We start from the raw sequence: 16,063 nt of genomic DNA, 5'->3' as shown, positions 1-16,063 counted from the left end.
TCCACAGCCAATGTGGACAAGCTCACGTTCATTAAAATGAACCAGGCATGGATCCCACAGGACTTGTCCGTACCTTGTGCAGAATAGACGTATACTGGCCTTAACCAGCCATTGTTATACTACAGTGCAATTGCTCATATTTTGGATATTTCACACTCTTTTGGAGTGTACCCTAATAAAAAAAAAAATAATTAAAACCAAAAACCAGTGTTGGCTACCTCCTCCTCCTCCTCCACCACTGCTTCCAGCTACACCTCTACATCCACCCCCTCCTCAAACTCCTACTACATATGGACCTCTACCTCATAAATCAAATGTATTTATTTTTTTGTACGTATTTTATTTTATGTCATTTCACTAATTTGTCTGTAAAATTTTCAGGTGAAATTCACCAATTTTTGGGTGTGATATACCACTGCTCTACCTAGTTGACAGCTTAATAAATTTCACTAATTTGTCTGTTACATTTTTTCATGTGACATTCAACAATTTTTGGCTGTGATAGACCCCTGTTCTACCTAGTAGACAGGTTAATACATTTCACAAATTTTTCTGTTACATTCTTGGGTGACAATTTACAATTTTTGCAGTGAATAAACCCCTGCTCTGCCAAATTGACAGGGACCGAAATTTAAAAAAATTATCTGTTCCATTAGTGGGTAACATTAACCCATTTCTGGTGATGAAAAACCCCTGCTCTGCATAGGTGACAGGGACTTAAATTTCTAAAATTCGCCTTTAATTGGCCTTTTCATTCGATCCTTCTGCTTTAATAACTTGTCCCATATTTCCGCTTCATCCCATTGCAGCCATTGACCTCCCTTGGATGAGATCTCCCTTTCTCACACTCACTCTCTGGCGTGGAACCCTGAGTCACCGATAACCGTGATCAACATGGTAGGCTCAGAAAATAACATTAAAAGTTGATAGACAAGATATCCAAATGGATTGTGGATGTCACAGGGACGTGCGATCAGACAGAAGTTATCTAGAGTCAACAAAGCGGCAGCAGGGCCTCTCCTGTCTAACGTTTCCTAATCCAAAATACTGCAGTGACATTCCCTGTAATTTTTTATTAATCATTACAATAAAAGGGCATCTTAAGAGTCCTGTATTGTTATACCCGATTGTTCCACCCGATCAGATTTCATCCATTGACCTCCCTTGGATGTGGTATCCCTTTCTCAGCTCCCTCTCCGGCCTGGAACCCTGATTCACCATTACCCGTGATCACCATGGTAGGCGAATAAAAGAACATCGAAAGTTGATAGAGCAGATATCCAATTGGATCGTGAACATCACGGGGACGTGAGACATGGTGGGGCAATATGTGTGCACACGCCTACATGAACTGACTGATAGTTCTGCCCCCTGCAACTTCTGGGTCTCCAAATTGGGCACATGGCCTGAGCTTGCCCTTTATGCCTTGGAGGTGCTGGCCTGCCCTGCAGCCAGTGCATTGTCTGAACGTGTGTTTAGCATGACTGGAGGGGGTTATCACAGGTTATATTTCCTAATGATTTGGGTTCTACCCTAATTTAAAAAAATACAAATACATTTAAAATCAAAAAGCAGTGTAGGCTACTTCCTCCTCCTCCACCGCTGCTTCCACCTACACTGCCACATCCACCTCCTCCTCCTCAACCTCCTACTCCATATGGACCTCCTCCTCCTAGATCAAGATTATATATTTTTTTATTTTTACGTATTTTATGTTATTTAAAGTCATTTCCCTTGCCATGCTCTTAACCACATTTTGATTCCATTTGCAGCCCTGTAGCCCTTTCCATGACATTTTTACAGCCATTTTAGTGCTCAAAAGTTTGGGTCCCCATTGACTTCAGTTCGGGTCAAGTTCAGGTCCCGAACTCAAACTTTTTTGTGAAGTTCGGCCGAACCCATTGAACCCGAACATTCAGGTGTCAGCTGTACTCTAGTCATTAGTACTAGAGTCTTGGAAAACCCCTTTAAATTATGCATTTGTTCTTATTTTTTGAAGTCCTATAGCAACGTCTTTGAAACATGGAATATAGTCGAAATAAAAAAAGATCTTTCTAAGGAAAGATGTCTCCAAACTATTGACTGGAACTGTTATTTGTGTTAGACTATTGCCACAGGAGCTTCTTTCCTGTTTACTGTATATAGCGTGGGTCTACTGCTAAAGAATGCATATATTTATGATTTTAAGTACAAATTCCTTTTTCATTGCAACTATTTAAATTAACAATAGATCATTAAAACTCAATGTTCCTGAGATCTGTCCTTGGGGATTGAATCACTATACAGATTATACTGGAAAATCTCACAATTTGGGAGAAAATATATTAATCCCCTATGCTACAAATATAATGCCAAAAAGTTTCAAATCTTTTGTGCAAAAGTTGCTTTGTGCAAAAATTTTGACCTTTCTGCCTCAACGCCATGCTTGCCACTTTTCAGAAAAGTAGCCAGGGTTTGGCCTATGCAGCCTGACAAATTTATGTGCCAGAAAACTTAGTACAGTACACCAGAAACCGACATCACCTCCTAGGTGACCTAGATTACATTTCTGGTTCATGGACCTACTAAGATACAACAAAATTATTAAGAAGCTTTCACATCCAACAGCGCACTTTGCACAAAGACCAGTGTATGAAATGCCAGTCTTACTACATCTTAGTAAATCTGTTCCTGGGTGGTTTTATATTAAAGTATAAGTATGTGCTGAGAGCTTTCCTGTCACATACACTGAAAGTAGTTTACAAACACAATGTGAGCAGGCACTTCAAAGTACAAGGCATTGTTGGTTTTCATTTACACAGATATTTATTTCGATTTATGTTTTTAAAAATGCAGTGGTTATGGAGTGAATGTTCAATGAACTATAGTACAGGGGGCAGTGGGCAGTCTGTGAACCCTTGAATACTGTCCAATATAAAAATGTGTTCTTTGTATCAACAATGTGTCAGTTGGTCACTTTGGTACAAAATCTGTTCCTGGTGTTAGGATGCTCATATACATAATATTTTTTGTCCCATCTGACAGAAGGAAAATAATCAATAAAATGTTAAATTATTCATTTGTTTAATAACAATCATTGTAATTTAAAAGTAATGTAACTTGTGACCTATATTGAACTATATGGAAAACTGGTAATTGGTTTCAATGCCCCCTAAATGTCAACCGAAGATATGGAATACTATGGATTAAAGGGGATATTTTGGTAATTATAACTGCTAGATCGGTGAGTAATCAGACCGCCACTGATCTAGCAGTTATCGCTTATCCAATATATAGGAAATAACTTGGGCTATAAGTAGATAACTAAAACAAATCAAACATATAATTTTGAGTAACACTCTGCTAAAAAGGTGTAAAACACTTCCTAAAGTTGAGGTCAGGAGGACAGGAGCTTCTTTAGGGTCCTGAACAGTTCACACATTGTACAGCAAAAACAAAGTGCAGTCATCTACTCTGCAAAGGAAAAAGTAGCCCGCCTACAGCGATAGTATGACAAGATGAACAAGCAAGTGGATTGTCTTTTTTTAATTACCCACAAGTCACAAAAGATTCTGAAAGTCGTCCCACATCTATGCATGTTTTGGCACGCCGGATTATGTTGGCTGATACTGCTTGCAGTTCTTCAGCAGTGATGTTGCAGAAGAAAAATGTCCTGCTTTTTCCAAGATGGGGCAATATGCCACAACTCACAGAACTCACTGGAACGGGTTACGAACTGTTTACGGAGGAGCGACCTGTGAGCAAGGGGTTATGGCCACCACGTTCCCCAGACTTATCCACATGCAATTTTTATCTGTGGGAAAATTGAAAACAATCCACATCCCCTGGATGAACGCAAGGAAAATAACACTATCCGCAGCATCACTACTAAAGAGCTGCAAGCAGTATCAGCCAACATGATTAGAGATGAGGGAACATGGTGAAGTTCTGGCCAGGTCGGCCAAACTTCAGGTCAAAGTTCGGGTTCAGGACCCGAACTTAACCTGAACTCGAACCCGGACCCTATTAAAGTCAATGGGGACCCGAACTTCACTTTATTATTTTCCATTATACCATGGTTATAACGGAAAATAATAGCATTCTTAAGACAGAATGCTAAGTAAAATGGACATTGAGGGGTTAAACATAATTAAAAAAAACTCACCTCATCCATTTGATCGCGCAGCATTCATTGCACCACGCTCACTACATGGTGAGTGCGGTGATGTCACCGCAGGTCCTTTTACAGGTCCTGAAGAAGGAAGATGTGCACAATCAAGTGGATGAGGTGAGGTTTTTTTTATTTTTAACCCCTTAATGTCCATTTTATTTAGCATTCTCTCTTAAGAATGCTATTATTTTCCATTATAACCATGTTATAACGAAAAATAAATAAATCACCCAAACACCGAGCCCTAACTTCAGTGGAAACGTCCAGGTTCGGGTCCAGGTACCCAAACTCGCAAAGTTTTGCTCAACCCTAAACTTGATCCGACGTGTCCAAAGATGCATAGATGTAAACGGGACCACTTTCAGAATCTTTTGTGGGTAATAAAAAAAAATCCACTTGCTTGTTTATCTTGTCGTACTATCACTGGAGGCTTTTTCATGGGCCACCCTGTAGTATACAGTACTAGTTCTGTGAATAGTGTGAGAAGGCACATGGTGCCATAGTAGACTATAGATACGTGTCACCGAGGTGCCTGGCCTCGGTGAAATGAACCGGTAACATTTTGTCAGTAATCCTAGGTTACTGACACTTGTTAGTAGTAGTTTAGTTGCTGGCTGCAGTTGATCCGGGCCAGGTTCCATTGGAGTAGTCAAAGATCAGGGTGGGATGACTACTCCTACGTTTCGAGACCAGGTTTTGGCTGGCCTATATAAGCTAGGAAGCCCAGGAGAGCTGGAGGTGTGGTTCCTATTCGGGATGTTTGATAGACTAGGAGTTCAGCTATGTGCAGTATTTCAACTGAGAAGCCTGCTATTGCCAAGTCTTTTCCCCCTCAAGCAGGTGGTGGAAACCAAGAACTACAGTCAGATCACTTCACATGGACTGTGTTTTTTGTGTGTTTACATGCTGAAGTAAGCAAGTATTTTTTTTAATCCGTTTGGACAAAATAATAAGACTATTGTTTGAACTATATCTGAAGTCACCATTTAAGCTGATCATCACAATAGTCAGTGACCTACCTGTTGAGTTACGTTAGAACTGTTAGATATTCCACTAAAATTTGACTGAGGCAGGGTTAACACCAATACATTCTTCATATAGGGCAGAGAGGTTTTATTCTCAAAATACTCGGGACTATGTGAAGAAAAGTAAAGACATTCATTAATTTCAGTAAGCTATCCTTTATGTTGCATCAGAATATGTTGAATTTCAAAATACAAAGCAAATTTATGACAATAATAAGAGTGTATAGAGAATATATATATTTATGAGTCTAATTCTTTCAAATATTATTCTCTGTATGTGATATATGAATTTAAAGACAAAAGCTAGTGAATGAAAAAAATATATATTTACATAAATTAAATGCATACTACAACCACATAGAACCCAATCAATGCCATCCCTACCACCATTTGAATCTAAAATCGAAAGTCATTTTAATATTCTATCTTTAATTGTCTGCAAAATTACTCAAAACCACCAATTTTGGTACATATTAGAACAGAAGCAAGATAGAGAAGGGAGAATTTCTTGATTTTTTTTTTTTAGCTCTGATTAGAACGTATTGGTCGTCAGATTCAATTTGGGTACTTACTGAGGTCTCCAAGTACTTTATTCAGCCCCTTTCGAGCTCTTTAATGCCACAAAAGTAATGCCAAACTGACAGCAACATACTGTATATAGTTATGGGTAAGCACGTAGTAGCTTGCAGTAACAGCCGGTTTAAAAACACACTGCACTATTACAGTTGTTATGTTTTTTTTTTTTTTTAAATGGTCCAAAAACTATCCATTGTGGGGGAAGATGTCTGCTGGTGTTTACACACACATGGCGGTATCTGAAGAAAAAATGCCTTGTTTATAACAAGCAGTCCAAAAAGTATTGCTTTTTGGGGAGTATCAAGAAGTTTTGTGTTATGTGCCTGTGACAGTGTGCCTGAGTTCTGAGAAAGCGAAGAAGGAACGGCTTTTGTTTTTACAAAAGCAGAGTAAAAATGTACCCATTTTTTGGGAGCAGCAGTACAGTATGGAACTTAACAGACAAGGCAAGATATGTGCCTGTGAAGGGGTAGTAGTGGCAGCAGGGACAACAGTACAGGATGGCACGTGATGAACAGGCAGACAATGGCAGTGGTGTCATTGGGTCAGTGATAAATAGCCTTTGTCAACATTGGCAGATCTATTCATTGGCATCAGCTGGAGCATGGATCTATGCCTAATTCAGTTTTAAAAATGTTTTGTTTTCCACACTTGTGAAGGACAAATTTGGTGTGACTACCCACTCAGAGAGTACATTGGAGCCTGGACAAGACAGTACACCAATGGATAACTAGACCAGTCCCTGCCATTGGTCCAATAAGCTGACCCAGAAGTCCACGGGTCAGGGCTCAGGGTATGTGCTGGAGAAATTGTACAGTCCAGATAAGAGTGAACCTGATTGGTCATGCGGTGCATATCCATTTGCTATGTGCATCAGGTTGGTGAGGACGTTAAAGTGGTTGTGTCACTTCAGCAAATGGCATTCATTATGTATAGGAAGTTGATACAAGCTATTTACTAATGTATTGTTATTATCCATATTGCCTCCCTTGCTGGCTGGGTTCATTCCATCACATTATACAATGCTTGTTTCCATGACCACAGTGCAATCCAGCAGCAGATGTTGTGCTTGCACACTATAGGAAAAAATCTTTAGCCTATGAGAGCTCTGACAGTCCTGGCCACCAGAGAGGCTGGTGCTTGTTCTTATAGTGTACAAGCACAGCCACCGCTGCTGGATTGCAGGGTGGTCATAACCATGGAAATGTGCAGTGTATAATGTGATAGAAAAATGAATCCAGACAGCAAAGGAAGCAATATGGATAGTAACAATACATAAATAAGTGGTTTGTATTAACTTTCTCTACATAATCAATGCCACTTGCTGAAGTGAGACAACACCTTTAAAAATCTGTTTAATCATGTTCAACCAACTGTATTGGTTGGTACTGCTACTTCTGCTACCTGTTGTAATTGTAGCGCTGGAAGAGGTGGTGGAGTGTGGATTCAGCAGAGGGTGGAGAAAAGCCTCCAAGTCAGACACACAGGGTGCAGGTGTCTTCTTGGTGAAAGCTGTGGCAAGCTGGGTACGGCGCATATTCTGGTAAAAACTATTTTGCCTCTCTTTCTGTTTATCACCATGTGTGAGTAAAAAGGAGAGATGGCTATTTTGGCGGCTTGGTATGCTCCATTGATCAGTTGACTGGTGACAGTGGAATCCACTAGTGGTATGGCAAGAACTGCCCCTCCAGCAACTTGGCCCGGTGGGAGTTCAGTCGGCACATGGGCAGATCACTGAGCATGGATTGTTGTTTCCTGCCAACACATTCCACTATGGATAACTGACAATGACACACAGGAGATGCAGACAGAACGGGAGGAATAGTAGGTGATGATCTTGATAATGATATAAACAAAGCTATATTCGTGGATGTGCCCTGGCTACCAGAATGTTGACAGGAAGATGGAGGATGGCCTAACTTGCATTGTTGGCCAGTTAGATTTTTCCATGTGAGCAGTGGATGGCACCTCAAGTGCTAAACAAGGGTTGCTCCTAAGGCAAGTCAGGTGCTGTTATCCATGCTAAATCGAAATTTCAACAATTTCTTAGAAAAACTGTTCAGGTGAACAGAGTTTACTACAATTTAAAGGGGTTTCCAAGATTTTTATACCTAGATAGGTCATCAGTATCTAATTAGTAGACACCCTGGACCCAGACGATCAGTTGTTTGCTAAGGCATCGGTGCTCACAGTAGCACCGCAGACTTTTCTCATCTTACCAAGGACAGTACTGTACCATTTATGTTTGTCACTATGCCCACACTATGTGTTGTGGCTTCCTGTCTTGCGAGGACATCGTCTGGGCTAATCCCTTATGGGAGAGAGGCGATCCTGTGACCAGTAATCTGAATGAGTTCCTTCAAAACAGTTTTAATACCACTTCTGCCACCTCTTCCCTGTTGCAACTTCAACCAGGGTGATCTGTCAGGCAATATGCCATACAATTCCATACCCTGTCCTCTGAGGTGACCTGGAACAATGAAGCTTTAGTGGCAGCATTCTGGGAGGGCCTATCAGCTCATATTAAAAATGAAAAGGCGGGTTGTGATATCTTGGCTACCCTGGAGGGTTTTATTTCTCTGGCTCACAGTATTAATCTCTGGTTCCAGGAATATATTTTGATTTCTCCAAAGCATTTGACACTGTACCACATGAAAGGTTAGTATATAAAATGAGATTGCTTGGACTGGGGGAAAATGTCTGTATGTGGGTAAGTAACTGGCTCAGTGAGAGAAAACAGACGGTGGTTATTAATGGTACACACTCAGATTGGGTCACTGTCACTAGTAGGGTACCACACAGGTCAGTATTGGGCCCTATTCTCTTCAATAAATTGAATAATGATCTTGTAAAAGGCTTGCACAGTAAAATATCAATTTTTGCAGATGACACTAAACTGTGTAAAGTAATTAACACGGAAGAGGACAGTATACTACTACAGAGGGATCTGGAAAGATTAGAGGCTTGATGAAGAGATAAAACTCCTGCTTCGGCACTACGAAACCCGTAGTCTTCTTGTGTTAAAGAATCTTCTTTATTCCATTAAATATTATATGTTTATTTAAGTGGACAGATTGTACCACGTGGACTTAGACTGCATTTTAAAAATTCCTTTAAAGAGGACATTGATTTTTGTATGCTTTCTTATTGGAATGTGCAAAAGGTTTGATCACGAGATTAATTGAAAAAAGGAAATCTCTATATCTTATCTGAACGACAGGATCAATGAATGCCACATGGAACTGAATAAACACAGATCCCATGTTTTATTCATTAAGTTCGACCGTATGATTATCATGAGAATTTTATCATATGAAAAGGAAATTATAAGTAAAAAAACCGGGAAGCTAGCAAGGGACAGACTAGATCTTACTACTAATAATATCAAATATTGGTTAATAAACCAGAACCAACCACTAGAGAAGGGAATAACTTAGACATACAGTTGCAAGAAAAAGTATGTGAACCCTTTGAAATTATATGGATTTCTGCACAAATTGGTCATAAAATTTGATCTGATCTTCATCTAAGTCACAACAATAGACAATCACAGTCTGCTTAAACTAATAACACACAAAGAATTAAATGTTACCATGTTTTTATTGAACACACCATGTAAACATTCACAGTGCAGGTGGAAAAATTATGTGAACCCCTAGACTAATGACATCTCCAAGAGCTAATTGGAGTGAGGTGTCAGCCAACTGGAGTCCAATCAATGAGATAAGATTGGAGGTGTTGGTTACAGCTGCCCTGCCCTATAGAAAACACACACTAGTTCTGGGTTTGCTTTTCACAAGAAGCATCGCCTGATATGAATGATGCCTCACACAAAAGAGCTCTCAGAAGACCTACAATTAAGAATTATTGACTTGCATAAAGTTGGTAAGGGATAACCCTTACCAACTTTATGCAAGTCAATAATTCTTAATTATAAAAGTATCTCCAAAAGCCTTGCTGTTCATCAGTCCACGGTAAGACAAATTATCTGTAAATGGAGAAAGTTCAGATCTGCTGCTTCTCTCCCTAGGAGTGTCCGTCCTATAAAGATGACTGCAAGAGCACAGCGCAGACTGCTCAATGAGGTAAAAAAGAATCCTAGAGTGTCAGCTAAAGACTTACAAAAGTCTCTGGCATATGCTAACATCCCTGTTAGCAAATCTATGATACGTAAAACACTAAACAAGAATTGATTTCATGGGAGGATACCACATCAGAAGCCACTGCTGTCCAAAAAAAACATTGCTGCACATTTACAGTTTGCACAAGATCACCTGGATGTTCCACAGCAGTAATGGCAAAATATTCTGTGGACAGATGAAACCAAAGTTGAGTTGTTTGGAAGAAACACACAACACTATGTGTGGAGAAAAAGAGGCACAGCACACCAACCATCAAAACCTCATCCCAACTGTGAAGTATGGTGGTAAGAACATCATGGTTTGGGGCAGATTTGCTGCATCAGGGCCTGGACGGATTGCTATCATAGAAGTAAAAATGAATTCCCAAGTTTATCAAGACATTTTGCAGGAGAACTTAAGGCCATCAGTCCACCAGCTGAAGCTTAACAGAAGATGGGTGTTGCAACAGGACAACGACCCAAAGCATAGAAGTAAATCAACAACAGAATGGCTTAAACAGAAGAAAATACACCTTCTGGAGTGGCCCAGTCAGAGTCCTGACCTCAACCCGATTGAGATGCTGTGGCATGACTCCAAGAAAGCGATTCACACTAGACATCCCAAGAATATTGCTGAACTGAAACAGTTCTGTAAAAAGGAATGGTTAAGAATTAGTGCTGACCATTGTGCTCGTCTGATCTGCAACTACAGGAAATATTTGTTTGAAGTTATTGCTGCCAAAAGAGGTTCAACCAGTTATTAAATCCAAGGGATCATATACTTTTTCCACCTGCATTGTGAATATTTACATGGTGTGTTCAATAAAAACATGGTAACATTTAATTATTTGTGTGTTATTAGTTTAAGCAGACTGTGATTGTGTATTGTTGTGACTTAGATGAAGATCAGATCACATTTTATGACCAATTTGTGCAGAAATCCATATCATTCCAAAGGGTTCACATACTTTTTCTTGCAACTGTATATCTACAAGAACAAAACGACACTAGTACACCCAACAATCAAACCCATAAATATAAGAACACTAGCCACAAGTATAAACCAACCCACACAAAAGGTTACACATATGTCAACAGCAATAGATGCAATAAAAATCAAGGACCGCATACAAATCGTAGATCACAAAAACCTAAACCAAAAGAACAACACACCAAACCGGACATAATGAAAGATCAAACAAACCATACAATATGAGAATTCCGCATTAGACCAAAGTGAACACACCTGTCAATCCAATGTCACGAAGAGTGTGCAACCCACTCAACAATACAAATAATTTCATTAATACATCTAGTCTAGAATTCCACACTCCATTACCCTCTCTGGATAATACAACCAAACCCTCCAACAAACAGACTACATGTAAAAATCCTGCCTCCATTTTTGGTATAGAGATCATGGCCGAATGTGCACCCCTTAATTTACCACCAACACAGTTCTCTGTCGACCCGGACTCCCCCTCCGAATCCACACTCACATCTCCAATATTTTCCATAGCCTCTGATTTAGAAGCAGATTCACTCATCACCAGTCACAGCCATACCCTACCAAAAGATCACCTATGGGCGACCCATAACGGATTAGAACCTAGACCGCATGGGCCTCTCTCTCATCAATCACCAACCAATAATTCCGGTCTAGCTGCCCTAGCTGATCACCCCAATACTGAACCCTCCACCTCGGTATCTTTTTTAGCATTACCCCCCCCCCCCCCCACCCCACTGACCACCACATCCAATTCTGAAAAGTCCAAAAACCACCACAATTTTTTTTTTTTTTATCCATTAGGCTGCAGACCAGTAAAAATAAAAAATATAGAAGAGGAGCTAGGGGGCTAGGGGGGTTACTAGCAAAAAAATAAACAAGAGACAACAATATGAGAAGACTAAATCAGGCCCCTGGCATCTTCAAGGTATCCAGCTTGGGTCGAACACCTCAGGAGCACAATGGAAGTCAGGGGGAGAACCCGAGCATTAAACCAGTCACCCCCTGCTCTGAAGAGGGCAGGGTGTCTGGTTCATAAGAAAAGGTCAGAAATTGATGGAAACACCATCAGAATGGTTCAGGAACAGCATGGGGAGGATGTGTGGATGCATCTTGGACTCCCAGGTAGCTGCTGGGAATGATGTTGTCCGAGAAGTACGCCACTTTTACAGACTGACAATAATACGCACAAAACCAAAGATAAAATTGATTTTAGAGGAAAAATTGTTAGGAAACATTCTTTCCTGTATATCTACTTGTATATAAAGTGCAAGTGCTGCCAAAAATTACAAGGAAGAAGCACTCCGATACAACCTTTATATCACATAATGGAGGGCCTCATTCACATTGTGGTAAAATTGTTCAGGTAGTCGGGCTCCTACACTCATAAAGCCTATGCACTAAGTGAAAGGGCTTCTAAAAAATTACAAGGAATCGGCACTCAAATACATCCTTTATTACACATAAAGGAGGGCATCATTGCCCCTTGAAAAATTATGATTGATGGCCTGCTGGTGACCCTCAAAAACATTAGGAGCAAGGGCCTGCTGGTGACCCTCTAAACATTATGGGCGAGGGCCTGCTGCTGAGCTGACAATCTAAAACATTAGGGGTGAGGGTCTGCTGCAGTGCCTGCTGCTTTGCTAACCATTCAATAAATTATAGGCGAGGGCCTGCTGGTGAGCTCACCCTGTAAAACATTATGGTTGAGGGCCTGCTGGTGAGCTGACCATCAAAAACATTATATGCGAGGGCCTGCTGTTGAGCTGACTCTCTAAAAGATTGTAGGTGAGGGTTTGCTTGTGAGCTGACCCTCTAAAAGATTGTAGGTGAGAGTTTGCTGGTGAGCTGACCCTGTAAAACATTATGGTTGAGGGCCTGCTGGCGAGCTGACCCTCAAAAACATTATTTGCGAGGGCCTTCAGGTAAGCTGACCATCTAAAAGATTGTAGGTGAGGGCCTGCTGGTGAGCTGACCCTCAAAAACATTATATGTGAGGGCCTGCAGGTCAGCTGACCTTCTAAAAGATTGTAGGTGAGGGCCTGCTGGTGAGCTGACCCTGTAAAACATTATATGCGAGGGCCTGCAGGTGAGCTTACCCTGTAAAACATTGTAGGTGAGGGTTTGCTGGTGAGCTGACCCTCTAAAACATTATATGCAAGGGCCTGCAGGTGAGCTGACCTTTCAAAAGATTGTAGGTGAGGGCCTGATGGTGAGCTGACCCTCTAAAACATTACATGCGAGGGCCTGCAGGTGAGCTGACCCACTAAGATTGTAGGTGAGGGCCTGCTGGTGAGCTGACCCTGTAAAACATTATATGCGAGGGCCTGCAGGTGAGCTGACCCTGTAAAACATTGTAGGTGAGGGTTTGCTGGTGAGCTGACCCTGTAAAACATTATATGCGAGGGCCTGCAGGTGAGCTGACCTTTCAAAAGATTGTAGGTGAGGGCCTGATGTTGAGCTGACCCTCTAAAACATTAAATGCGAGGGCCTGCAGGTGAGCTGACCCACTAAGATTGTAGGTGAGGGCCTGCTCTAAAACATGACCCTCTAAAACATTATATGAGCTGACCCTCTACAACATTAGGAGTGAGGGCAGACTAATAAGAATGTTGATATGGTGAAAGAGGAGGAGGACGAGAAAAGGAAGATTAAACCATATACCCTTTTTTGTGGTGGAAGAGGTGCATGGGAATACAGTGTATTCAGTACATTATAAAAAACACATTTAAAGTGCCTTTATGTTCAGCTGCTTTTTTCTGGTGGAGTAGAGAAGTTAGGGGCAATCCAGGCCTTGTTCATTTTTATAAGAGTCAACCTTTCAGAATTTTCAGTTGACAGGCGGATGCGCTTATCAGTTATTATGCCCCCAGCAGTGTAGACCGCCAGTTCATGCCATGTGTCCAGCTTGGACACCCAGTAGTTGTAAGGCACAGAGGGATCATTGAGGATGCTGACACGGTCTGCTACGTACTCCTTCACCATCTTCCAAAATATTTCCCTCCTTGTGACACTAGGCCACGCATCAGGGTGAGGGTGCTGTCGGGATGTTATTAAACTGTCCCAGGCTTTGGAGAGTGTTGCCCTGCCTCTGTTGGAACTGCTGTGTGTTCCCCTCGTCTCCACTCCTCGGTTGCCCAAGGAACTACGTACTCTGCTGCCAGCGTTGTCAGCTGGAAATTTTTGGAGCAATTTTTCCATAAGGACCTTCTGGTATTGCACCATTTTGCTTGTCCTCTCCACCACAGGAATGAGAAATGAGAAGTTCTCTTTGTAGCGGGGGTCGAACAACCAGTAATCGGTGATGTCCAAAATGCGTAAACCGGGGGGGTCACTGGAATGGCAGCCTAACATGAAGTCAGCCATGTGTGCCAACAGGCAAGACTTTGCTGTTGTCATCAGGAGGATGACTCTCACTCTCCTCATCCTTTTCCTCCTATTCTGCCCATCCACGCTGAACAGATGGAATTAAACTTCCATGGGTACTACCCTCTGTAGCAGAGGCAACCGTCTCCTGCTCCTCCTCCTCCTCATCATCATCATTATTCAATTTGTGCTGTGAAGACGAACTGAGGGTGGTCTGACTGTCACCCTGTGTAATGTCTTCCCCCATTTCCACCTCGTCGGCCTTAATTGTGAGCAGCGAGTATTTGAGTAGACACAGAAGTGGGATGGTGATGCTGATAATAGCGTTATCGCCGCTCACCATCTGTGTTGAATCCTCAAAGTTTCTTAAAACCTCACAGAGGTCAGACATCCATGCCCATTTTATTCTTCATGATAGTTTTTTATTCCCCCCCTGTAATTTATCCATAATTTAGCCACAACTATGTATTATACAAGTGTAATTTATCCATCATTTATTCATAACTATGTATTATATAACTGTATATTTCTACATAATGTACATCCCCTAATTTAGGTGCCCCGTGTTCTGATTCCTCCCCTTGTATTATCCACCAAGATCCAACTCTCAGCAAATGGAGCCAGCGCAAGCCGCGGACTCGGCGATGTACCACGTGACGAATCTGAGTCACGTGCCTGAGCCTCTGCTGGCCTCCTTTCTGCCCACTGTCCAAGACATACCATGGCGACAATCATCGGAACTATCGCGATCACGTGATTCAGCCCAGCTCCACCCCCACCACACCACTCTTCCACAACAACATACAAGTCCTCTATGGAAACCGTCATGTGGTCTAAATACTCATTTGAATAATCAATACAACAACCTCTCTAAGTGCATTTAATAAACAAAGTAAATCCACACCAGTCACTTTAACCACTTAAGGACCACAGGTTTATACCCCCGTAGTGACCAGGCCCTTCTTTACAAATCGGCACTTCACAACTTTAACGGTTTATTGCTCGGTCATGCAACTTGGCACCCAAATGTATTTTGCCTCCTTTTCTTCTGACAAATACAGCTTTCTTTTGGTGGTATTTGATCGCTACTGAGATTTTTCGTTTTTCTGATATAAATCAAAATAGACCACAATTTTCTAAAAAAAAGTGTATTTTTAACTTTTTCTGGTAAAATTGTTCAAATATAATTACATTTCTATACAAGTTTGTGTCAGAATTTATTGTGCTACATGTCTTTGATAAAAAAAATCCAATAAGTGTATATTTATTAGTTTGCACAAAAGTTATAGTTTTTACAAACTACGGTACAAAAATGTTTATATCCGTATTTTGAAGCAGCTCTGACTTTCTGAGCACCTGTCATGTTTCTTGAGGTGCTAGAATGCCAGGATAGTATAAATACCCCCCAAATGACCCCATTTTAGAAAGAAGACACCCCAAAGTATTTGCGGAAGGGCATGGTGAGTTCATGTATGATTAAATTTTTTTTCACAAGTTAGCGGAAAATGACACTTTCTGAGGAAAAAAAATAAATAATAAAGTTTCCATTTCTGCTAACTTCTGGCAAAAATAAATAAATCTCCCACGGACTCACTATGCCCCTCAGTGAATACCTTGGGGTGTCTACTTTCCGAAATGGGGTCATTTGTGGGGTGTGTTTACATTTTGGGCGGGGCTAAATTGTGAGCAACCCTATAAAGCCTAATGGTACTCGTTGGACTTTCGGCACCTTTACGCACCTAGGCTGCAAAAAAAAGTGTCACACATGTGGTATCGCCGTACTCAGAAGATGTAGAGCAATGTGGTTTGGGGTGTATTTT

At 41.2% G+C, this 16,063-nt stretch overlaps 1 protein-coding gene across 1 annotated transcript in view; it reads right to left on the bottom strand.

Moving 5' to 3' along the window:
• The window catches only part of GUCY2C (guanylate cyclase 2C), a 576,500-nt gene that overhangs the window by 454,271 nt on the left and 106,166 nt on the right, over positions 1–16,063 (bottom strand). Inside the window, exon 7 of the mRNA XM_044302403.1 lies at positions 5,170–5,284. Within this exon, the coding sequence (XP_044158338.1) occupies positions 5,170–5,284 (115 nt within the window). The remainder of the gene's footprint in view (positions 1–5,169; positions 5,285–16,063) is intronic.

The sequence above is a fragment of the Bufo gargarizans genome, chromosome 7 (genome assembly GCF_014858855.1).
Source record: "Bufo gargarizans isolate SCDJY-AF-19 chromosome 7, ASM1485885v1, whole genome shotgun sequence".
Taxonomy (NCBI): Eukaryota; Metazoa; Chordata; class Amphibia; order Anura; family Bufonidae; genus Bufo; species Bufo gargarizans.
The sequence above is the reverse complement of the archived record's forward strand: the minus strand, read 5'-3'. Positions and strand labels throughout refer to the sequence as shown.